At 40.0% G+C, this 25944-nt stretch overlaps 1 protein-coding gene across 1 annotated transcript in view; it reads right to left on the bottom strand.

Annotated features, from left to right (window-relative positions):
• Positions 1 to 2652: 2652 nt before the first annotated feature.
• The window catches only part of MMP2 (matrix metallopeptidase 2), a 41855-nt gene continuing 18563 nt past the window's right edge, over positions 2653 to 25944 (bottom strand). The window contains exons 7-13 of the mRNA XM_030026375.1: positions 25601 to 25774; positions 24302 to 24457; positions 22351 to 22504; positions 16427 to 16563; positions 8409 to 8568; positions 5016 to 5125; positions 2653 to 3669 (exon numbers count right to left, since the gene is read on the bottom strand). Coding sequence (XP_029882235.1) covers positions 3566 to 3669; positions 5016 to 5125; positions 8409 to 8568; positions 16427 to 16563; positions 22351 to 22504; positions 24302 to 24457; positions 25601 to 25774 — 995 coding nt within the window. The 3' untranslated portion in view covers positions 2653 to 3565. The remainder of the gene's footprint in view (positions 3670 to 5015; positions 5126 to 8408; positions 8569 to 16426; positions 16564 to 22350; positions 22505 to 24301; positions 24458 to 25600; positions 25775 to 25944) is intronic.

The raw sequence follows: 25944 nt of genomic DNA, 5'->3' as shown, positions 1-25944 counted from the left end.
TAAAGAAGAGGTACAAAATCATTGAGGAAATGTACAATTTCTTGAGTTTTGGCCATAGGAAAAAGAAAAACATCCCTAACTGCAGAAAATGCATTAAAGTAACTTTAAAGTTTCATCTCAGTTATCATGACTAGGTGATATACTGGAGGTGGAGCAGGTTGTTTTCTGGGTTCCAACAGTGAGGTTTTAAAAGTGGCTACCAGCAAGTGGATTTAGACCCAAGGACCTTTTCAGGACATATTTTGTGACTTTTGGCATTTCACAGGTCAAACATGAAAGGTTAATGAGAAGGACGAGTATACTCCTCCAGCTCGTCTGATATACGTAGATGATAACCTGGCAAATGTTACAGTTCATGAAGAGAAACAGATGTGTTTACAAATGACCTGTGACAAGCTTAAGGTTGCCAGTCTGAAACTGAACCCAAAGAAGTGTGAGTTGGTTTAAGGATAGAAAATTTATTTCTGGTTTTCTGCCAGTGATGTAGTCATTGGAGAATGGATTTACACAGGCAAGAACAAAACAAGAAGCTGAGCAGAACTCCTTAAACCCACCAGATGTGTGGAGTTTTGTAGGATTATGGTCTTATTATTACAGAAGGTAAGCTGGTAAATTTGCCCATGTTGCAAAACATATATGTAAGTTGTAGATGAAAAGGAAACTGTTTCAGTCATCAGTAGAAATATGATTTAGCAAGTTCAGAGCTGAAAAGGCCCATTGCAAATGTTCCTCTAGTATATCTATGTTTCAGAAACCTTCCATATTAAATACAGATGCTAGAGCATGCAGTTTGGGACAGTATTGACACAAGAACATAAAAATCTTTAGGGGGTGGTTATTGAGGATGCTTAAAACAGAGCTTAAATTCTCTAGGGAGAAATTATTGCAACACTCAAAAGGAACTCCTGGTAGTCATTAAAGCTACAGAAAATTTTCAACACTAGTATAGGAAGATGTTTATGGTCGGGACAGACCATACATCCCTGCAATGGCTCAATAGATCCTGCTATCCTGAGAAGGTTGCCAGGTGTCTGTAAAAACTGCAAGACTAACATTTTGCAATTACAACTACTTAATTTTGTGCCTTATTTTGTTGATTCTGGTGCAGGACTAATTGGGAAGGTGATTAAAGATTTCTGAAGAGAATGAGGATGCTCAGAAGGAGGTAAGCCATCTTTTCTTTTGGCATAGGTGAAAATAGTACTGGTTCATCCAGGTAAGAGTTGTCTGTAGTAATTAACAGTTTCCCAGAGTGGGAGTTCTATCTGGATAGTGTGCAATGGAAAGATGATTTGGCAAATGCAGCCACTTTAGCAGCAGTATCTTTTCAGGATACCACAGTAAAAACACTCTGCTTAGAACAGGAAAGCACTGAGTGTAAACATGAAGTTGTAGAGGACATGAGAAGAAATTGGTTGATTGTTGGCTCAGGTATTAGTTGGTGTCCTGGTTTTAGCTGGGATAGAGTTAATTGTCTTCCTAGTAGCTGGTACAGTGCTATGTTTTTGAGTTAGGCATGAGAAAAATGTTGATAACACTGATGTTTTCAGTTGTTGCTAAGTAATGTTTAGTCTAATGTTTAGTCAAATAAAGTCAAGGATTTTTCAGCTTCTCATGCCCAGCCAGTGAGAAAGCTGGGGGGACACAAGAAGTTGGGATGGGACAGAGCCAGGGCAGCTGACCCAAACTGGCCAACGGGGTATTCCATACCATGTGACGTCACATCTAGTATATAAACTGGGGGGAGTGGGAGCGGGGGGGATCGCTGCTCGGAGACTAACTGAGTGTCGATCGGCGGGTGGTGAGCATTTGCACTGTGCATCATTTGTATATTCCAATCCTTTTGTTATTACTGTTGTCATTTTATTAGTGTTATCATTATCATTATTGGTTTCTTCTTTTCTGTTCTGTTAAACCGTTCTTATCTCAACCCACAAGTTTTACTTCTTTTCCTGATTTTCTCCCCCATCTCCCTGGGTGTGGGGGGAGTGAGTGAGTGGCTGCGTGGTGCTTAGTTGCTGACTGGGTTTAAACCACGACAGTCCATTTTGGCACCCAACGTGGGGCATGAAGGGTTTAGATAACGACAAACCTGACCAGAGCTTACTAGCCAGTTCTATGAATCATGGACTCAATGTGAGAGACATGTTGAGAAGGATCTGGGTTGACCACTTGCATGATGCAGTCCGTAGAGTCTCACAAGGCATTTAATGTGCATGGAGCTGGATAAGGTTCTTGGCCAAATGGTGTCTGATCTCATGGGCAGGAGTAAGGTTTTACATCTCTGTTTCTCAAGCTTATATTCCCTGTAGGATACAGATACCACTGTGTCTATGCTGACTCTTCCTGTCTGGGTTGTGGTGAGGTAGCCTGCTGATAAGGAGAAAGAGCGTTGGATAATAGACAGGCATGTAAACTGTTCTGAGAAGGCAGCAGGCTTCATGGAGGCGTGGGACCATATAATCTCTTTAATGTAAATTGCTGCAGTTACATCTTAGAACTAACAGAGAAAATAATCTAGGTTTCTAAATAAATCCAATATGCAGTTATATACTGGGGTAATACTGTCTTTCCTTTGACAGGTATTTCACTGTAACATGCTACTGAATTTCTAATTTTAAATGATACAAGGAAGCCTGGCCATGAGAAGTGTTGACAGTGTAATTTGATTTTATTTGTATCATTGGCACTTCATGTGTGGGACATTCTTTTCTGTTTTATTTTTTTAATGAGAAACTTTCTATCAGATTGTGAAAAGAACATTTTCTGTTGCCCAATGCATAAGCAAAAAACCTAACTGAACAAACCCCCAATATTATAAAGAACAGAAAAATAAAACAAGTTAAACAATAATACTTGGCTTTTATGTATAACGCATTGACTTCAAAAATCTGAGTCATTCCGTCCATATAAACAAGTTATATAGTAGTAACAAAGTGCATTAAGCAAATTGCTGAATTTAACTAAGGTATTAAAATAAAAAGTACTTTAAAACAATACTTTAACACAGTTTCTTGCCATGATTCCATCATGCATCAACACAAATCAAATCCTGAGGCAACCTGTGCCTTTGACAGTCTTTCTGTATTATTATGTAAATAAGTGGAAGTAATGATCAAACTCGCAAGAGGGTGAAAAACATCAAGACAAACCATCTATTTATAACAGAGCTGTATTTAAAAAAAAAAAAAAATCAAAGTGCACTGCTGGTACATCTCATTTGAGCCTATCTGGGATGTGTATAACACAGGGGCGTGATCCAGTCTCCAATGGTTTCAATCCTCTGTTTAAGCACCAAGGGAATAAAGAATGATGGATGTTCTGTTACTAGCATTACTATGACTAGCATGAAAACTGAAAAATTGTACCAGAATATATACGTAAACATCTTTTGTATACTGAGGAGGCAAACACTCTTAAATTATCTGATGTGTACAGTACTGGTACTTAATGTTTTGGTGCCAGTACCAGACTGGTCCAGTAATTAGCATTCAGATCTATTTCTAATTACAGATAAGGCATATAACGAAAAAGTAAATATTTGGTTATTAGTATCTAATACAGTTCAGCAACCCAACCAGTCAGAATTTATCTTGCCAATTTTAACAATCTTCAAACTCTTGTCTTCCATTTGTAGATAGTACTGATCTTTGAAAAAGTAGGTGTATCCTGTGAAGGTAAATAAAAAAGCAGACTCAGATTATGGAGCACATAATTCTTGATCAAAGCTTTTTTGTCTGTTTGATTTCATGAAGCTTAATGAACTGGAAGACTTGTTTCCTGAAATATTTATATACAATAAAAAAGATTTATTTTAAAAATACATAGAAATTCCCATCCTGGAGAAGAGAGGTCTTGTTAAATGGAGCCTGAAGTCAGGTTACCATTTTGTGAGCCAGAATTTTCTGGGAAGAAATGTTTTCTGGCAAAATAGATGTTGAAAATGTAACCGAGTCGAGACTCGTGATATCAGCACTGCTTCCAGACATGTATGCATATCTGTGCAAAATATGAGGCCACTTAAAACCATGGGCTGGGCTCTCAGCTGCATTTGGTAGGAGGTTAAAAAAAAGAGCAAAATACAACCCATTTGTGCCTGTGATCAAGGAGGTTGTCATACTTGAGTTCTGACTGTGCTAGAGCAGGATAGTGCTGAAATGGTGCTGTGACTACATGCAGGTACTGAGGAACCTATGGAGCTGTCAAGAAGTTGGGAAATTTCCAAGCTATAGGGAAATATATAGTTGTGTCTTCTGGTGTTAGGACATCCTGTGCATCAGACATTGGGTTGCAGGAGTCGCTTTAGCCTCTGTCTGAAACTACACTGGAAAGAGAATTCTCCACAGAGCTCATTTTCCCCATGCCCAAATTGGAAAACCAGCATGAACCCAGATCTGAGCCTCGGGGACATCTTGACATAAAAGTGACTGCATCACTGATTACTTTCCTCCACGTCCTGTCTGACATTTGTATAGCAGGTTTCTAGACCTGTACAGCATTGCAATGGAAAATGATAAGATGCTTCAGGACATTCAAACAAGACAGTATATAGCCTTTTTAAAAAACAAAACAAAACAAAAAACACACAAGGAAGAAAAGGGGAAAGATGCTAATAAAAGCTGTTTCTTGCCTTGTTAAGCTTTGTAGTATTCAGCATCAAGGAAGTAAATGATAAAGAGCTGTAGCAGATTGAAATTAAATGACCTTCATGAAAAGGGAAATTAGTGTAACTGTTATTTGCTTGGATAAAAATACTCAGGAGAGGTAATATTCCCTAAATGTTTCATTTTAAAAAGTTTAAACTGTGATTAGTAGGGTATTTATCAAGTGATATTTAATGGGAAAATAAAGAGATAAAAAAAGTTTGTTTGAACCAGTGGTTTGCAAAGCTGAATGGGAATTTGGCTCAATTTGGCTCCTATTCATGGACCACAAGAAATTAAAGTCTCTAATAAAGTTTCACAGCAGACAAATAAGAGAGCTTGTTAGTGACTTGAATCAGAATTACAGCTTACCACTGTCACCAAGACCCAGGACAGCATCGAGGTTATCTGGAACGCCATTCCAAGAGTCAGCAATGAATTTAGGGGATGCAAGCTCCATTTTCTTCTTTTCTTCATTGTACCTGAAGAAAATTATATCCCTGCATTACAAATCTGTATTTAATGTTAAAATTTAACATAATATTTCAGGGAGTCCTCAGCAAATGTGACTATATAAAACAATCAAACAAATATAATAACTGAGATGTAACATAGTTTCTATTTCATTATAATTTTTCCTGACTCCTTTAAAACCCTGTGAAATTTTACATCTTTCCTTTTGGAAATGCAATTCTTGCTGAATTGAAAATACACTTTAAAAGCAAAAACTTTTTCAGAAAAGTAGCTTTAAAATTCCAAACATAATTCTAGGAAAGGCAACTTTTTTCAGGCAGCAGCCAGCATCTGAAGATAGCAGTTTTTAATGTGAAATTGCTATCTTTTTCAAATCTTCTTTGAAATATGCTTGTAGTCTATGTAATTGATGGATTGCTATTAAATTACTAATTACTTTCCCTAACATTTCATTAACTGCCCCCCCCCCCCCCGTTATTTTCACACAGTCTCTCTCTCAGTGATGATCAACGGATAAATGCTAAGTTAAAAATATATGCTTTTCTTTGGGGGGGGGGGGAACCCAAACCACAATGGCTTTCACAATCTATGCTTTAAAGAGGAAAAACTCAGCTGATGTAAATCCACCTAACTCCATGGAAGTTGAATCTAGTTTGTAGTATCCTTCAGAAGTGAGTGGATCTGTCTGTATCCACATCTGCAGATGATCATTTGTTTCATTTACTCTGTGTGCTTTCCGCTGTAGAATGCAAAGATAGATTTGTGCAAAGCCAGTTTTACACTCCCACAAAAAAGTAATCCAGGATCTCCCTTTCCATATATAGGGAATAAATGTCCCAGGGATGAAAGGTCCTTGAGAGTGAAGATGGAAGGAGCAAGACTGTGGCCTTGTTTCCCCATTTTTCTGATTCATAGATAGGAGTCAGTGCTGAGCAGGAGGAGTGGAGATGTCCTGAGGAACAATGACATGGGATAGAGTTTGAACCAGGCTTCCAATGCATGTGAGGCCTCAGTCACCCTAGCAGCACTTCTTCAGGAGCAGCGGACTTCAGAGAGGTCATCTTTGACTAGTACTGGAGAGAGGGAAGCATTTATGTTCTTGATTTCTATTTATCTGTATCTGTATGTATCTCTGTATGTATCTTTCCCTCATTGCTGTATGGAACTGCTTGGATTATATCCAAAGTTACACTAGCACAAATGAACAGTAGGTTGGTCAAAATCGATTTAAATTATTACTTTAAATTGCTTACTATTTTTTCCTTGGATATTTAAGGAAAATCTAGTACCTTGCTGTGTAGCTTTAAAACCAGCTGTGGAAGCTGAGCCAGTTCCTCTTCCTCTCTGTCACAGAACTTCACTTTGTTTATCAATCTTGTTATAACAACACTAAAATAGCTTGGGGCTGGAAGGAGGGAGAGGAGAAGGTTTCCAAAAATCCATTTAAAGTAAGTGTGATAATGGCACAGGAAGGCCTATGGTATGTAACTATTTTGATTCCATGTGGCAGAGCGCTTGTATAAAATAAAACAGCCACATACTTAAGGGTTATAGCATCTGTGTTAAACAGAGATGCTTTTTTTTCTGAAATACTTGTCAACTGCTTGCTTGCTTCTTTACACAGATGGAAATCACTTAAGCTTATTTTGATGCCTTAACAACAAATTATGCATTCCGCAGTGACTGCAATTGATAAGGTACTTTGATAGAAATACTGTCTGTGATTAGAGCGATGAATTACTTGGAGGCCCTGGAGCACAGTTAATCAAACCAATAGCTGGTACAGAGGAGACCAGCAGCTTTGCTAACTCATAGTCTGTAGATTTTGGGTAGGAATTCAAAGTATTGCAAATGGCTGTATTAGAACTACTTAGAACTACTTGCAAATGTTTAAGATGGTTTCTACAATACGACATTAAAAAATGAATAACATTCTTTAGCTTTTAAGTTCTTTTTTTTTCTTTAGATAATGAAGAAGAGTACTGTCCTCAAAGTAATTGAAAGTTATGATCAAGTGGCAATTGTGAAAGGGTATTTTATTTACTTACAGGAATCCACAGCCATTAGGATATAATAAAGACACTTATCCAGTTTGATCATAACATGAAATTAATGTTCACATAAAATGGAGTCAATTATACTGAGACCTCCTTTAATACTTTATATAGAGCATCTCTCAGAAAGAACCCTTATAGCTTGGAGAATCTTTTAGATTTCTGGTGGGTGTTTCTGATGTTTAACTTTCCTCTAAATTGTCAGTTAATTAATGGTTTAACTTTCATCCTGTTGTGTAATGTCTGCATTCCTGAAGTAAAGTCTGGTTCCTGGAAGAGACCTCTGATGGTGAAAGCAGGAGTTAGTGTCTCTGTTTTGTTCTCATGCCATTCTGATAGGCAGCACCGAGGTAACTCACACAGTTCCTCAAAGCACCAAAGTGCCCCTGCTTTTTAAGGTGATCTTTCCTGCCAGATCTTTCTGCCAGTTATGATAATGAAATTCTATTAAATACAGCCTTTCGAACAGGAACCTTGGTGCAAATAGGGTTACATGCATTTGTGGAATATCACATTTGTGGTGTTCTTTGCAACAAAAACTTCTCTGAGCATGTACTGGAAACATAAAAAGGATTGTTGAGACTGTCAAAATGAATTGAAGCTAAGACTTTTCCCAAAGTACTAACAGATACGCTTCTTGTGGTTTGGTCAGATCTCCTGAGTGCCAATTCTATTAGTAGAGCAAATGTGTTAGTGACTGGTACATCAGCTGCTGAAAGGATTTACAGTCATCCCCAGCATGCTTTGCTAGGCACCCTGCTGTTTCTTTTACATCTAGTGCCTCCAAACCTGATGGTTTAGTGAATGAATTTCAAAGGCAATCTGGTCAGTCTTTGGCTTCAAGTGATTGGAGATCAGCCCATTTTTAAGGAATTCCTTTCAGAGTTTTCTCCCAGCAGTTGTGAGCTGACAGTAGGGACAGCTTGCCCCTCTGAAGAGCCTGAGACTGACGTGGGGCAGTTGGTACATAAGGGTTGAGGGATGGGTTGCAGCCTAACAGACTCCCAGATATCCTCTTCCATTGCAAGCTAGTTTCCTGCTGCTGTACTGAAGCGCTTTCCTAGACATGCTCCCTGGTTCAGCATCCTCACTCACCACTGCTGGCAGTGCTGTCCTGGCAGCCTTTGGTTTGTATTCTCAAAAGATGAACCCCCTGCCTCCTGAACCTCAGTATGCATTCAGCCCTGGAGATACAGCTTGGCTAACAACATACCATCACCACTTCAATATATCTTACTTCCAGTATCTGTCTCCAGCAAAAATGTATGTCCTCTTGTTTCTGCCCCAGTTAAAAGCTGCATCAACACGCTGCACGTCAGGGGGTAGTCCCAGGTTGGTGAGTTTCTTTGGATAGCCCCTATCCAAGTTACTGGCTGAATAAACCCAGTACTCATTTCCTAAGTAGGGGAGAAAACAAAGCAAACAAACACTGTTTATTAATCAGATACAGAGTAGTATTTCTTCTTTTATGCTTTGTGTAATGAACGGGTTAACTTTGTTCATGAAATCGCATGTGGAGGTAGGGATATTCTTCACTTATCTAAGACCATGAGTACCGATGATTAGCATATGTAGAGAAACGTTTACAGAGCATGAATGGGACTTGAGTCACCTAAAGAACAGCTGAGGAAGACTTCGGCCTTCATCCCAACAACCACCAGAAGGCAAATTACGACCACTTAACACCTGATGGCACAAGATACCGAAGATACCAGCCAGCCTTCATGTATCAGGGACTAAAAAGACTGTATAAATAAAGAGGCTCTTCCCCTGTTTGGGTGCGAGCTTGTGGCGGAGCACTGTCTCCCCGGCCGCCCAGCGCTGTTTTGCTCTTTTATCGCTTGCTAATAAATTCGATCTTTTATTTAATACAAATTGGCTCCTCCAATTTGTCACGAGCGTCTATAACAAACTTGGTGCCGTGACTCGGATCCAGGTTCTTTGGTGCGGACCCTTGCAAGCGGGGAGGCGCCCTATCCCCGGATAGCCCCGTCTTGAAGAGGTGCCGCCGCCATACCCTGGACCCACGAACCCCTCTAAATTATGATAACTGAGCAAAAGAACCTGCAGGACCCCTTAAATTTTGTGCACGAAGACCAAACGAAGACCCCGGGAGCGGGTGAGTATATAAAGCGTGAGCCGTTTGGTTGGGGTGGTTATCCCGAGGTGCAATTGTGTGAGAGGTTTCTCTGAGATCACACGAGTGCGGACCCTCCAGTAGTGCAGTTCTCGTAGCCCGCGAGGGAGCGAGTCACGACCGAGGGGAAGTGAGTGTGTGTGTGGATAAGGGCACCTCGGAAGATGGGACAGAGGAAAAGCAAGCCCTCTGGACCCATGGGGATGGGGAAGGGAAATAAGTTACCAGACATACCCCCGGACAGTCCCCTAAGCCTGATGTTAAGATATTGAGACAGTTCACCAAGGAGAAAGGATAGGTCTAAGGAAAAAGATGATTAGTTATTGTATTGAGATTTGGGGTGGAAAACCTCTCAGCAATCCTCATATACTCTCGCCTGTGTTCGGGTCCTCTGAGGATTGGGTGTGTCAACAATTAAATATATGGGTAAACAATAAGAGACCACCAGCCAGCCCAGAGGAAAGTGAATATGCTGCCTTATGGATTTCCCAATCCTGGGAAATGTCATTCCTCTTTGCCTTAAGAGAAAACAGACCAGATAAACCTCGAAAAGATGATGAGGACCCCCTTTGGCCCCCTCCCTATGCCCCTCAGGCCCCTCCTCCTCAGGACCCACTCCAAGGCCAGGAAATAGCCCAGGCCCAGGAAGGGTCAGATTCGGAACCTAATTCCTCAGCCCCGGCACCCCCTCCCAGAAGGTCTGCACGTAATAAAATAATACGAAGAAAGGAAAGATTGTTCCTTTTTCGGGAAATGTTGGTGCCTGGTGAGGATGAACAGGGGGGACCGGGAACGGGGTATGTGGCAGTCCCCCTTAATACAGGGGATGTAAGAAAATTTAAGAAGGAAATGGGGAATCTGTTAGATGATCCCCTGGGCGTAGCCAAAAGGTTGGATCAATTCTTGGGACTGAATTTGTACACGTGGGATGAATTACAGTCTATCCTGGGCATATTATTTACCGTAGAAGAAAGGGACAAGATTAGGGGGGCTGGGATGAGACTGTGGGACCAGCAACATCAGGCTGGCCCAGCGACGGATCAAAAATGGCCCTTAAATCGGCCAAACTGGAATAATCAGGATCCGGCTCACAGGAAAAAGATGAGACCCCAATGGAATGGCTTGATTGAACCATTTGAGGTGGTTATTAAGAACCCAGAGATTCCAGTGAGAGTTAAACAATATCCCTTATCTAATGAAGGGAGAAGGGGACTAAAACCTGAGATTAAAAGACTATTGGGAAAGGGGGTACTCGAACCCTGCATGTCCCCTTTTAATACCCCGATTTTACCAGTAAAAAAAAAAAAAAATCCGATAGTAGCTATCGGTTGGTGCATGACCTAAGGGAAATCAATAAATGGACTGTCAACCGGTTCCCGGTAGTGGCAAACCCACACACCCTGCTGAGTCAATTGGGACCCGAGAACCAATGGTATAGCGTAATAGATCTTAAGGATGCATTCTAGTCATGCCCTCTAAAGGAGGAATGTAGAGATTATTTTGCCTTCGAGTGGGAAGACCCAGACACTCATAGGAGACAGCAGTTAAGGTGGACTGTACTCCCCCAGGAGTTTACAGAATCCCCAAACTTATTTGGACAAGCCCTAGAACGGGTTCTACGGGAATACCAACTGCAGGATGGGGTCGTACTAATACAGTATGTGGATGACTTATTGTTAGCAGGAGAAAATCAAGAAACAGTCAGAAAAGAAAGCATATGGTTGTTAAATTTCTTGGGCCTTCAAGGCCTCAAGGTATCATGGCCAAAACTACAGTTTGTGGAAAAGGAGGTGAAATATTTAGGACACTGGATAAGCAAGGACGAGTAAATGGAATTTTATCACTGAAAGCCCCGAGGAGTAAACAACAGATTAGACAATTGTTGGGGCTATTTGGGTATTGTAGACAGTAGATTGAAAACTTTAGTGCGAAAGCACGATTTTTGTATCAAAAGTTAACTATGGATGGGTTGCTTAAATGGACCCCGGAGGATGAAGAGAGATTAGAGAGTCTCAAGGCTGATCTAGTTAACGCCCCTGTCTTGAGTCTGCCTGATGTGAGGAGACCCTTTTATTTATTTGTGGCCACTGAGGAGGGGACAGCATACGGAGTTTTAACCCAGGAGTGGACAGGGAAAAAAGAAACCTGTAGGGTATATTTCCAAATTATTAGACCCCGTCAGTAGAGGGTGGCCCACCTGTTTACAAGCAGTTGTTGCTGTAACCCTGATAGTGGAAGAAGCAAATAAGATAACGTTTAGAAGTGAATTAAGGGTGTTCTCCCATAATATTCGAGGAGTTCTCCAACAAAAGGCTGAAAAATGGATCACCGATGCTAGGCTTTTAAAATATAAGGGGATCCTAATCCATTCCCCTAAATTGGAGATCGGAACAACGAACTTAAAAAATCTGGCGCAATTTTTGTATGGGGGTCCTGAAGAAGAATTAACACATAATTGCCTTCAGACCATTGAAGAACAAACAAAAATTAGGCTAGATCTGGAAGAGGTAAAATTGAGAGAGGGAGAAAAGTTATTCGCTGATGGGTCATCTCGAGTAATAACAGGGAAAAGGAAGTCAAGACAAGCAATAAGAGGGCCCAAGCGAATAACTGTGGTACATGTTAAGGGACACCAAAGAAAAACAACCCCTGAAATTCAGTAAAGCCAGGTGATATGGTATTAATAAGAGCCTGGAAAAAATCCTCTCTCACTCCTAGGTGGGAGGGGCCCTTTCTTGTTTTACTTACCACAGAAACTGCTGTCCGAACTACAGAACGAGGATAGACTCATGCAAGCAGGATCAAAGGACCAATTCGGAGTTCTCATTGAGAAGTGACCAAAGACCCTGACAGCTTGAAAATCAAGCTCCGAAGAAAAGTGGAGGAGTGAGACTGTCTTTTGTAAAAATCCTCACTGTATATGTTATCTTTATATGTTACAGGTGTAAACTTTGTAGAGAAAAGTGGTGGACACATTGCTCCTATGGGTATTCCCCTAGTGACATTTGCCACGAATGTTATAATTACGAACAGGAATTAATTGAGCAAGCATTATGTATGGGAATATCAACTGGAAAAATTATAAAAGGCTCCAAAGAATGGTGGGATATTTTTGCTAAAGGCATAAACCCTGAGAGGTGTTGTCTTTATGTAAATGAGTTATGCCCAACGAAGACTGAAATAGTGCAAGTATCCCGCAGACGAACAGTGGTCAGAGTGGGGTGGGGAGCTTGGGAAGTGAAGGATACAAACTGGGACGCATATAAGTCAAAACAAAGTAAATATAAAGGAGGTTCCCCTGAAGAATACGACTGCTGCTGAGAAGATAGTATACCTCGCTGCTCTAAGCAACAGAGTAGGCAGAGAAGAGGGCAGAGACGTACTGCTGTGGGGATTAAGGTTGATGAACTACCTCCAGAGAAGGCTCACGGAGCCTCTTGACTTATTACTCCCAAATAAAACATCCTCAGAGCTTCCCCAAAGTCTCCCATCTCTCACCAGGGATGAAGACAAAAATCAAAATGATTATCAGCACCCTTGGAATACCTGTCGCAAGGGTAAAGGGACACCACTTTTCTCAAACTTGAGATTAAACACTTGAATGATAGGACTGTTACTAATGCTAATGGAGACAACCCAAGACAAAGGGAACCCCCACCAACCTTACAAATAGACGCTTTATAGGTGGGAGGATCAAAAGATACTACAGCAAGTAATTGCTGCCGGGGCCCCAAGCTTTAATCAATCCTTATGTCAAATCATACCCAGGAACCCATGTCTACATAACTTAGGCTTTTAGTTTTGTCCCAGTTCTAACCCTGGAAAGGGGTATTGCAACCATCCCGACTCTTACTATTATGCTTATTGGGGTTGCAAAACTATAGCTTCTGATTGGATTCCTAGGGGAGGTCCAGATAAATTCCTATCTGTAAGGTGGGAGCCTCATGGATGTACACCTCCTTCACATGGTTGGGATGGAAGCCAAACAGGACTATGGAGTGGAAATTGCCCATATGTTTATATTAATGCAACCAACCCGAAAGATCCTGCTTGGTTAACCGAGAGAACATGGGGAGTCAGACTTTGAAAACCAGGCGCAGATTAAGGGGGAATAATTACGATAAGGAAAGAGCTGGTGCCAAATAAACCCTCTGGTGTAAGACCAAATTCAGTCGTAACAGAGGAAGATGATAATAACAATATTGTACAGACTACTACTATCTTACAAGTAACTGTAATACCTAAGCTTATTTACCATCCCGAAGATTTTATTTATAACTATCAAACTACTCAGGCCCATCACATACAAAAAACGTGAGCCCTTGACAGCCCTCACGGTAGCAACCCTCATAGCAGTCGGAGCTGCTGGAGCTGGTACAGGAATAACCTCCCTCATACAACAAAATCAAGAATTTCAATCCTTAAGAATAGCAGTCGACGAGGATTTGGCTAGGATAGAAAAAGCCATGACAGCCCTAGAACAGTCTGTTAGGTCTTTATCAGAAGTAGTATTACAAAACAGACGGGGCTTAGACCTAATGTTCACGCAGCAGGGGGGGTTATGTGCAGCCCTACGGGAAGAGTGTTGTGTATATGTTGACCATACTGGAGTAGTTAGAGATACAATGGCCAAGCTACGGGAGGGGTTAGAAAAACGGAAGAAAGACAGGGAAGCACAACAGAGCTAGTATGAGTCTATGTTTAATTATTCACCCTGGTTAACCACCCTATTGTCAACTATTACAGGACCCCTTATCTTGTTGATCTTATTTTTGACTTTTGGGCCATGCATTTTTAATAAGTTGATCGCTATTGTTAAAGGGCGCTTAGAAGCTGCACACTTAATGCTGTTACGAAAACAATATGAACAAATAGAGGATGAAGGAATTAATCCTATCCTCGGGCGGACAAAAAAGTATTAGATCGATTTAATGAACAAAATCAGGATAAAATAGAAAAGGGGGGATTGTAATGAACGGGTTAACTTTGTTCATGAAATCGCATGTGGAGGTAGGGATATTCTTCACTTATCTAAGACCATGAGTACCGATGATTAGCATATGTAGAGAAACGTTTACAGAGCATGAATGGGACTTGAGTCACCTAAAGAACAGCTGAGGAAGACTTCGGCCTTCATCCCAACAACCACCAGAAGGCAAATTACGACCACTTAACACCTGATGGCACAAGATACCGAAGATACCAGCCAGCCTTCATGTATCAGGGACTAAAAAGACTGTATAAATAAAGAGGCTCTTCCCCTGTTTGGGTGCGAGCTTGTGGCGGAGCACTGTCTCCCCGGCCCGCCCAGCGCTGTTTTGCTTTTTTATCGCTTGCTAATAAATTCGATCTTTTATTTAATACAAATTGGCTCCTCCAATTTGTCACGAGCGTCTATAACACTTTGTTATGTGACATTTTATTGCACTAACTGCACTACTAGTCTTTCTATAGTACTAGAAGTACTAGATTAAAGTGCAGGTATACTGTGATTACAATTTCTGCTTTTGTCTCTTCAGTGTTGCTTGCCCCTCAGCAAAAGACTTCACCTCAGCTTGCTCTTGCTTCCTCCCTTCTGTCCCATCTTTGATGCAGATGCTGTCTTAGTACAGTTGGGGTTATGTTAAAACAAATAGTTAATATTGGTCATTTTTTGTATGATGAAGATAGTCTGAAACGAGGCACGGCCACCTGAAGGTCAAATGCAGAAGCTCATGTTCACCCTTCATTTGTTTTGTTGAGTGATTTTATTGAGTGATTAACAGGAAGTTTTCACCCAGACTTCCTGTTTCTTTTGTCTTTTGTCATGCAACATTTTCTAATGTCTCTCCAAATAGGTACTAGTGGAAGATGTACTAGTATTCTGCGGTCTTTACATGGTATTATAATTCACTGAGTAAATACCCTCAGTGGATTCACTGAAAGCCATGGAAAGATTCATTCATGAAAGCACATTTCTTTGATTCTGTGCTAGTGGGAAAGAAAGTAAGTACAGTCTTAATAGGAGAAAAGTATAGTGTAGCGTTTGAGTTCCAGAGAAGTTACTATTTGACCATTCAGGAGCAAAGGGTGGGTCTCAGTAGTAAGTAACGTAACTTTCAAACCAGTCTTTGTTTGTTTGATAGTTCTTATTTATTTATTTTTTTAAAAGCAGGTTAGTTACGTTTTCCTGGAAATTACAAAGAGAGGGAGAGAAGTTTAGATGTAATAAGATTATATATAGTATATGCAATATTTAAAGTGTTTTGGCTTGCCTGAAATAAAACTTTTTTAAGCTCCCCCTCACCCCACCCGCTCCCTGCCATGTAAACTAAAGCAAATGACCTTTGAGACATGTGGAATACATTATCATTACTTCTTTTTCCCTCCTGTACAGAAAATGTACAGCAGCATCAGCCATATGGTTTTTACATGATTGGAGATGTTTAGTCATGTTTTTAGTAGATACTGGAAGCCAGTTGTTGCTGGCTCAGTTTTTCATGTTGAAAATAGCCTCCCAGCTCCTCTAATTTGGCCAGTACAGCTGAACCATATGTGTGACTTATGACGGACAGAGTAGTGCTTCCTGTTATCCTCCTCTCCCATGGAGGCAGCTAGCACAGCCGCCTGTATCCTCTGCCTGATGAGCCACCAAGGCAGATACTTGGAAGCCAGAGTGGAAGTCAGTCTTTGGCAAAAGAGGAGGAGACAAGGAAAGGCATGGGGGGAAAAAAAGATCTAATCTTCTCAAGCGACATGTACAGAGACAGTAAATTAAAATGAGAGGAAACAGAAGAAAAACAGAGCAGTGACTGATGAAACAGAGTTCCCACTGTTGTTGTTGCTTTTTGTTTTAAATACTGACCTTTGGTTAGTCTTGCTTAATGTCGAAGTTGTCTTTCTAGGTCTTTATAGCTCTCCTTTGTTGTAATGGAGGCTGAATGCTGTTCAGAGTCTTTCAGATCCAGCCTTTGTCCTGAAATCCTCAGCATGGGATGTTTGAGATGTCACCCATACCTGCTGGCTATACTGGCTCTTAGGCAGGCCATTCCCTGGCCCAGTTACAACTCAGAGGAAACTGAGCTTGAATGCAACTTTTATACAAATGGCTACTTACATTTTAAAACTTAAAACAATACCTGAAAAAAATACAGCCTTCTCATCCTGAGGGGCCTCGTAGACAGCATCAATTTTCTCTGGCAGATCAGGCCAGAATGTAGCAACAAGAAGAGGACCTGTGGGTTTTCCTCGGGCGTTTACAGTCCTCCACATGAATCTGAGCAGAACAGAAAATTGTGCGAGATTTACAATGAACTAATTCACCAGCACATCTGTTTCTCATCATTTCTGGCAAAGGCCACATGAGCGTGCATATACACACATGCACACACACACACGTTAGCAGCAATACACGCTTGTAACTGTTTTCCTACCGTGACTGAAAAGCCGAATCATTCATTTAGAAGCATGTTGCTAAAACAGTTGCACAATAAGCTGCATGCTGGAGTGCAGGTGAAATTGCTTGCACTGATTGCTTTGGAGTTCCTGTTGCTTTTTGTATCAGGGCAAAATGTATTCTGTGCTTGAGTATACAAATAAACTCATTTACAAGGCATTTAAACTATTAGAGCTCTTCTGCTGTTGTGTATGGAGCAGACGGGTAAGCGTTTGACAAAAGCAGAGATTTGTCTGTGAATTGCTCTTGCAATTACTATTGTAGTGACTAAAAGTTCAAATTTAATAACAGTATATCAAACTGCTTGGAAGTGAGCTCGCCTGTAAAAGAAACTGCTAGCACTAAAAATGTTCATTAGAGAAATGCAGAGGGTAATTTATTGGCTATTTTATGTATAAGTAGGATCATCATTTGATTTAATCTTTTAAAAGCTGTAATTATCTTTAAATGGCAGAGCTTTGTGCTGAGGGCTTTTTGTATTAAAAATGGCACTGCTATTTCCTCTCCATGGAATGAACAACTTTTTTCCCCAACAGAACAAAAGTTTTGCCATGGTCATAAAATGAAAAATCAGCAGGCTGGTGGAATCACTCTTGCACCAAGCTATAGCTATTAAATTCTCAGGTCAGACAGCTTTTACCATTATTATGTTGCCGAAGCTCAAGGTGCTACTGGCATCTTATTTTTTGCAGACTGTAAATAGTCATTACCCATTCCTACCTAGAATAATTATACCTTTAAGAAACCCAGGATCTGAAACTGGATTTTGGTTTTGCCTAAAACTTAGAGGAGCAGTCCTATATTCATTTAATAAATTGCTTTATTTTTATCAACAGAAGTTTGACTGTGAACAGAGCTAGTTAAGACTAATAAAACATTTTGAAATGCATTTGCAAGTACGATTAGTTGCTGCATACTGAATTATGATAATCTATAGTGTTTGATATGAGGAAGAGTACAACTGGCAAGTGCATTGGTTTTTTGTCTCTTAATTAAAAATACGTATTAATTTAACCTGACATGGTACTAATAATTAAGATGTTAATATGTTAACTTAACTCTCATTTTGCATACATACATGTATTTTTAACATGTACAAAAATATCTCTGAGCATAACTCATCAAAATTTTCACTTAAAGAAAGAGGCAAGGAATGAGGCATTTAGCTAATTAGTCTTGCTCTTGACAGCATTTAAACACATATGAAATGCTGTAAAAGGCTATAGCATTTGTTCCGTGCATCTCTTTTTAGACAGAAAAGCAGATCCAATATGATATGAAATGGAAATACATATAACAAATCTTTCTAACAATGTATGCATAAAAGTAGCTCCTTTAAAAATCCAAGTTACAGAATTCTCAATCAAATTTGGACCTGATTTATGACTGAGTCAGCACTAATAATTACTATCTGCATGAATTCCAAACTTTCCAGAGCCAATGGAGACTTAACACCGGGTTTTTATTAAAGCACACATTTCAAGGGACTTGTTAAAACGGGAGGTTTTCTTATGGAAAGGGAAGCTTTGTCAAAGCTGAATTTTCTTTTGTTTTTGAATCGGGTAGGATGTATTTTTATTTCTACTCATCTTATTGAGGAAATGGTGAAATTAATTATTTGGCTTTCTCATTTCACTTTCAACATGTTAGAAATCTTTTAACTCATTCAGGTTAAATTTTAGTATGTTTATAGACAGATTTAATACTTTGTTACAGTAAGTATTTTACATTATATTTTAACATAAAAAAGATTTGCCATTATTATTATTACTACATGCAGTTATATAAAGGGACCAAATCAGTGGGTCTTTTTTAATGTCTTGGTAAACTTCAGAAGTTTGAATTTTTTTCACTTTCAGAACAAAACCACCTGTGTAAATGCCATACTCAGGCGCTCTGCTTGGAGGATTCTGTGCCTGGTGGAAAAGCCCAACTGTTCTCTATGGCCAACAGCGCCTACAGTAATTCCCTTTTATCTCCTTGGTTTGAGGGGGGATGGAAAAATACTTTTTTGAAAGAATTAATCTGATCTGACCTCCTTTTTGCTATTTACTCCTTTTGCCTGTGTAATATGACAGTTGGATGCTGTGGTCATTTTCATGAATCATAAAAGTCACACGACACATGATAGACATTTGTTTTTTGAATTCCAAAAGTGAGTCATAATGCTGCTTGCCTGATATTTGGAAAGCTGCAAGACTGACAGGCAAAGCCATTCCAGAGCAAAACAATTCAACAATTGTCTGCTTTTGCTACGTTAGATAAAGCATGAACAGATTGTTTTGGTATTTGCATAGTTCTTTGACCAACTGTATCTGAATGTGAAATACTTCTGTTTTGTTGAGATTATATAGAATACTGAATCACTTTTCTGATTTAGGAATAGATTTAAAATTGTTCCTTGTTGGATCAAGCCTTGCGTGATTACCAGTTTACAAAAGCAGAAGCAAGGTGGAGGTCTGGCTGAAAACCAAGGCCCGTAAGTGAGCAAAAGAGGATCAGTATGCTGTGAATACTGTGGAACCTGTAAGATTTTTTACTGCTGTGAGAATATGTTTTTCCTTTTGAAGGCACTGAACTGAGGTGAATACTTTAGCTCTCTGATGACTATGCTAGCCAAAGTGGGCAGTGTTTTTGGCAAACTTGTTAGGCCAGGGTGGTGGGGCCAGCTGTGTGCAGCTTGTTGGTGGAAGGGTCCAGTGCTGGCTTTCTGTGAGGCTAATCTGTTGGTACTGTGGAGCCATTTCATGGCCAAGAAAGGGCTGTTTCTTGCCATTAGGGATCACTGGATTGTAAGGAATCTTAGCCTGCCACTAATGGGGCCAAGAGGAATAGTAGAAAAGGTATCATAGGGGTCCCCACAGACAAGTTGAATGAACCCTTTTTGCCCCTAGCAGCTGTAATAGAAATGAGGAACTTCTGGTTTTTACAACCAGAAGTTTTCAATCCCGTTTCTGCATTGCTAAAACGCAAAGTTTGTGATAAAGATTAAGTCAAACTTCAAAGCCCAAACACCATTATTCTGGGTATCACATAAATGGGAACTAGAAGGAAATGCACTGAAGGAATTACTGTATACCATAGCCTGTAAAATTACCCAACTGACTGTGATTTTTTTGTTACAAAAAGCTGGTGAGTAGAGTTAAACCATGCAGCATAGTAATAAATCCTTCATATCTTCTAGCTGAAAATTTAAATCTGGAGGAGGTGGCTGGACTTTACACCACAAAGAGATGCAAATAACTATTAAATTGCTGTTTTGTGAGGGGGACCTTGTCTGTTGGTTCCTGCTTGCTTTTAAATTTCAGCTGACATCTGGCAAGAAGCGATGAACAGCTGAGTTGTAATACTTCCATCAGCTTCAGATGCTTGTGTATGTTTCTGTGTGATAGGAGACAGTGTTTAATTTAGGCATGCGCAGTGAATGTGACTGGGCCCACATCTTCAGTGGCTTTGGGAGAATGTTCAGGGTAACTGAGGATAAATGATTTCAAATTGGGCATTGATTTGTGGCTGGAAAAAAGGAGCTTTAGTGTCTCTCACCATGGTGCTGCCAAGTCCCATTCTCCTTAGGAGATGCTCTTCATTGCTGAGCAGCTGGGTAATAGGAGGCCCTGGCAAAGACAGTGGGAGCTGCAGCTGTGCAGCCACCTAATTTTATCAGGAACGTCTCTGCTCTTGCATCAAAAATGCCTTTTGTGTCTTCTGCCTTGGAGGCCTTGCACACATGGAGCCTATCCCGATCACCAGTGTCCTTGATGTGTTCTTACAGCAGCCATGAGTCACATCATACTGTTATTTAATGATTTTGGACTCAACCTGGATTAAACCACTCAGGGACAAGACTTTGCTCACAGTTTTTCATGATTGTATCTTTATGAACATGGGAAAGGAACAGATCCTCTTTGGACCAGTCTATCATAATGAAAGTTATGCTAAAACTGAAGATTTGCTAAAACAGTGTCTCCATGGTGGAAGAGGCATTTGATATTATTGCCACTAGCTTTGGATGAACTACTTTTTTTGGAGGAGTGTTTTTAGAAATTGAGATTGCAAATTTTCCTGCAATCAGATTTGAAGCTTTCCCCCAGACTGCAGACTATATGAAGTGAAATCAGGAAGGATAGTGCCTCCAGAGCTCTACTCCACTGAAAGTGATGGGATTTCTGTTGCTGAATTACAATCCTTGTAGGTTTTGCTACAAGAGGCATCCGGAAATATTTTATAGAGAATGAATCCTTCTTTGGCAGGCAACAGACTGGTTAATACACCTCTTCCATTGCTAATTTTGTGATTAACATTACAGATGGGTAAATCTCTAAAGATTTTGCAGGTCATATCTGGTTTGCATAAGCATTTAGAAGTTTGGATGTGTCTCCCAGCTACTTCACCCTTTTAAGCAACCCTCGTGTGACTCCACAGAAGCTGGCAGGGCTGACACCAGGGTTGATTTTTGCTCTCCAATCTCTAAAATTGGGCAGAAAATATAATGAGAACAGGCTTTTTCATGAGGTTTGTGGCATTTCCTTGTCCTGATTTTAGCTAGAGGTACCACCAGCCCAGTCGTTGTCATAGCATCTTGGCATGCTCAATCCCAGTGTAGGGCAGAAACCAGAAATTAAAAACCACCACAAAACTGCCTAAAATAATGACTGAAGTTGAAAATTCCAGACTCTCAAAGTTAAGTTTGAGAGTAGCTCTAAGAAAAAGTGAATTTATGGCATAATCATGTCACCTATCTCTAATTACAGAAAGTCTTTTGGACATGAAGATGGTTGGGAATAGTCAGCATGGATTCTCAAATGGGAAGTCATGCTTGACCAACCTGATAACCTTCTATGATGAAACGACTGGCTTGGTAGATGAGGGGAGAGTGGGTCAGAAAGGTTTTTAACCCCGTTTCCAATAAGATTCTCATAGAGATGCTGTTGAAGTGTGGGTGATATAAGCAGACAGTGAGGTGGACTGAAAATGGGTTGACTGGCTGGGCCTAGAGGGTGCTGTCAGTGGTATGAAGTCTAGCTGGAGGCCAGTAACTAGCGGTGTACCCCAGGTGTTAGTACTGGGTAGAAGACTAACAACTTCAGTAATGATCTGAATGCTGGGGCAGAGTGCACCCTCAGCAAGTCTGCTGATGACCTAGAACTGGGAGGCGTGGCTGGTAACACCAGAGGGTTGTGCTGCCATCCAGAGAGACCTTGACCCCTGGAGAAATGGGATGACAGGAACGTCACACAGTTCAGCAAAGGCCAGTTCAAGGTCCTGCACCTGGGGAGGAACAACCCTAAACACCAGTACAAATTGGGGGCCAACAGACTGGAAAGCAGCTTTGTGAAAAAGGGCCTGAGGTCCTGGTGGAAACCAAGTTGACCACGAGCCAGCAGTTTACCCTTGTGGCAAAGAAGGCCATATTATTTAACTGTAAAACCAGAATTTGCCATCTCTTTCCCTTAGGAGTTGATTAGGACACTTTGCTGCCTCTGAACACACAAAAGAGAAGGCAGAGATTGTGCCTGATAATAAATTTCTAGATTTTGATGAATATGTCAGATATAATACAGATTCCTCCACCTGAGGCCCCACTGGTAAGCAATTTATCTCACTTACCTATCTTTGAAGAAAAACGTTTCTCCTCTAATTTGTGCGACTCCATCAAATACAATGTCGTGCTTGCAGAGCTCTGGAGTGACAGGTCCAAGGGTTGGACGCGGTCCTGGCCCTGGTCCTGGCCCTGGTCCAGGTTCGACATCGGTCGATACTTCTGTAATGATGAACACAGATATTCTGTTACACTGAAATACAGTGCTGCATAGGTTACAGAGAAGATGAACTACCATGACTTCTAGAAGGGGAATAATTTGGAGGCAGTGCTTGAAGGAGAAAAAATTTATAATAAAATCTTCTCGGAAGAAGGGTGGTCAAGTACAGCTGAGAAGGCCTTAGCTTCCAGTCCTGCCTTAATCTGCTGTGTGGCCTCATTCAAGACCCTGTGCCTGTGTAAGTGTCCATGTTGAGCTGTCTATTTAACTTGAAAGGTATTCAGAAGTGACTATACTGGGTTCAAACGTTAACATTACAATTTTTTTTTACTGGCTTCTAAAAAGAAGAGAAATGCATTTCAAAGTCCTTCTATTCAGAATTATCCGCAACTCTGCTGAGAGAGACATCAAAGTGGATTTCTCTTCTTTCTAGAAGTACCAATATTTTGCAAGTTACAAAGATGCATTTTAAGCCATTTGTATGATCTTTCTGCCCTCATCAATAATCAAAATGTTCTCTTCAGAACATACGCTTTGCCATCTGGTTTATTTTATTTTGTTTTATTATTTGGCTGCTGCTGTATTGCCTTATAAGGCATTTGCCTTTTTTCTTAGACATCACATTGATTTACTGTATGAAACAAAGTGGAGTGTGGCTGATTTGAGATAATTATAATGCAAGAAAACAAAGGGTTTTTTGAATACTTGTTTTATATAGAAAGTGGTTTGTAAAAGGTTATATCAGTTATAAAGAAGCAAGAAAGATAGTTTTGTCTCAGGTTTTGGAGTGTGCCCTGAGAGAACTGGGTTAAATTCTAAACTCTATCAAAGATATGCCATGTGAGCTGAGAAAATTCACTTAACCTTGCCCATGTCTCAATTCCCAATCTTAATTAAAGCGGCTAAGGACAAGGCAAAAATGAAGATTCAAATCAGATTTTTGATAAAAAAGTGTCTCGTAGTAATCATTTTGTTATATTCTTATTATCATTCCTAAGGTGTTGAATACTGTAAAATAAAGTCACTTACAATTAGGAAGATATCTCAGTAGAAAAGTGAAAAGCACAGAAAGAGAAATGGTATAGATTTTCTTCATCTGCTTAACTGACTGTAGTATACTTGTGCCTCTACAAGGTAGAAAATGTATACATGGAAGGAACTTTAATCCTAATAATTCCTATGCATTTTACTAAGAGTATCTGTGGAGAAAAAAATAAATTTTAAAGATGTACTAACATAAAAATACTTAAATCCACTTTTTCTCCAGGAGCTTGCCAAATACATTAATGTTGAAGTATCAGCTCCCACACACTCTGCAAATGTTACTGTGACAGCACAGCTTGAATTGTTGTGGGAAGGCAATGTGAACTGTTTCCAAGCTGGGACAGGAGACAACATCCTTCCCCTCTTACAGGGAGTTGCAATCTGGGAAGCTCAGAGTGTTGTAGACAGTAACACCCCAAACCAACCACATCAGGTATTTCAAGCTAGAGAAAAGCATGACATTTCATTGTCCCAGTAAAGGCAGTAGAAATTTTCATCTAAAAGTTTGGTTATGGGGAGTTTTGGGGCTCCTCTTAGTTCAGTAAACTTAGTGACCCCTCATCCTTAAATTGTGGTATTTGATTGAAGTAGGAGTGGTGGTAATAATATGAAGAAAGCAGGGAAAAAGGAACAGAGGATGTTTGTGGCGTTGGTGGTATTGTGAAGTACATAATTTACTGCAAGTTCAGAGTCCCAAATTTCAACCTGTGCTCCATGCTTTTCTGATGGGCTCTGCTGATGAGGGAGGACTTTACCATATAGCTCCTGGATCCCTTTAATATCATCCTGAGAAAGTCGAAAGTTCTTGGTGTAGGTGTAGATAGGGGCCATAAGAGCTCCTGGATCCTCAGAGTGCTCTAATCCCATAGCATGGCCAAATTCATGAGCAGCAACCAAGAAGAGACTGTATCCTAAATAACACAGCAAGATAGTATTAGCTGCTTGCATCTAAATAGAAGTGTACCACACAGGTTATTCATAGTCTTACAATTTTATTTCCTTGCTACCCATCAAAAATCTCCCAATAATAAATATGATAATATGTACAGCCTCCAATGGTGAATGTCATACACATTGCCAGAAATGACATTTCATTAGATTCTAAAACTTCCTTCTGTAGCTGATACTTGCTCATGCAAATCTCACATGCAAATGACTTTGACCACAGTCTTAATACTTCTGTGAAAAAAGGAAGTGCAGCAAATAAAATCAGACATTTTTTTTAAGCACAGAAGAATTAAACTTGCAATCTAGACCTCAAATCTTACTTTACATCATGAAATGACATGTAAGTGATAGGTCTGTATGTCTGTGTGTCTGTGAACAGAGCCTGGATCAGTACTGTTGTACCACATATTGTTAGGTTAAAAAAAATCTTTTATCACAGGATGACATTTAATCAATTATGCCCAAACAGTCTTTGAAATTTGACAGTTATTTTCCTCCTAAAAGAAAAACCTGAATCTAGCATTTGTTTGTAAATGTGTAAAGAGCCTTTTGCTATATTTAATTTTACCTTACAAATAAGGGCAAAGATTAACCAAAATAATTTTAAATACTTATATTCACCATACAAATTTTATATTGTCTCTCTCATTTTTTAAACATGTTTTTCATCTTCAGCAATATCGGCTACAAATGTATTAATTTTTTACATTTAGCATTTGTTCCTAATTTGGCCAATATAAGAGGGTAATTATGACATACTACTGAAATTCTATAGTACTTGTGGCTTTTAGCCTTGGAAGTCAAAACTGGTGTTGAGAAAAACATTTATTTATTTCTTAAATGTTTTTGGTTTTTATATTTTGGAAAGATACTTCATTGTTACAATTTTAGAAAATCTGAATGTTTCAGGCAGATGAGCTCTGAGACTGACTCTTTTACAATAGTCTTACATTTAAATGTAGGGGTTTTGCTCAGATTTTGGGCTGGGGGGAAGTACTGTAATCAGACAGGAGTGATAAGTATGAGAATGAAATCATTGTAAGTGTGACATCATCGGTGTGGTCAATATGCTGTTACCATTGTATTGCTCTGACAAACTGTGTTACCTTGATCTGGACAAAATCCCCACTTGCGGTCATCATCATAGCTACCGGTAGAAGCGCACCACAGCTTGCCATCATTGCGGCCTGCACTCGTACAGGACTCGTATTTATTCCCAAGGAAGATGAAGGGGAATACACAAGGGGCTCCCTCTGAATTTCCACCAACTGTTGACATGGCTGCAGAAAATGACAGAAAACCACAGTGTGAAGGGAGTCCCTTTTGTGAGATTAAGCTGATGCATCTTCTCCTAGACTACACACTAAAACCAGAAAGCAAGCAGAAAATCTGCAATCCACTTAAGAACATGAGGAGTAAGATTAAACATAGTATTTGAAAAGAAAATTGT

The sequence above is a fragment of the Aquila chrysaetos genome, chromosome 9, assembly GCF_900496995.4.
Source record: "Aquila chrysaetos chrysaetos chromosome 9, bAquChr1.4, whole genome shotgun sequence".
Taxonomy (NCBI): domain Eukaryota; kingdom Metazoa; phylum Chordata; class Aves; order Accipitriformes; family Accipitridae; genus Aquila; species Aquila chrysaetos.
Note: the sequence above shows the minus strand (reverse complement) of the source record. Positions and strands in the feature narration are given on the sequence as shown.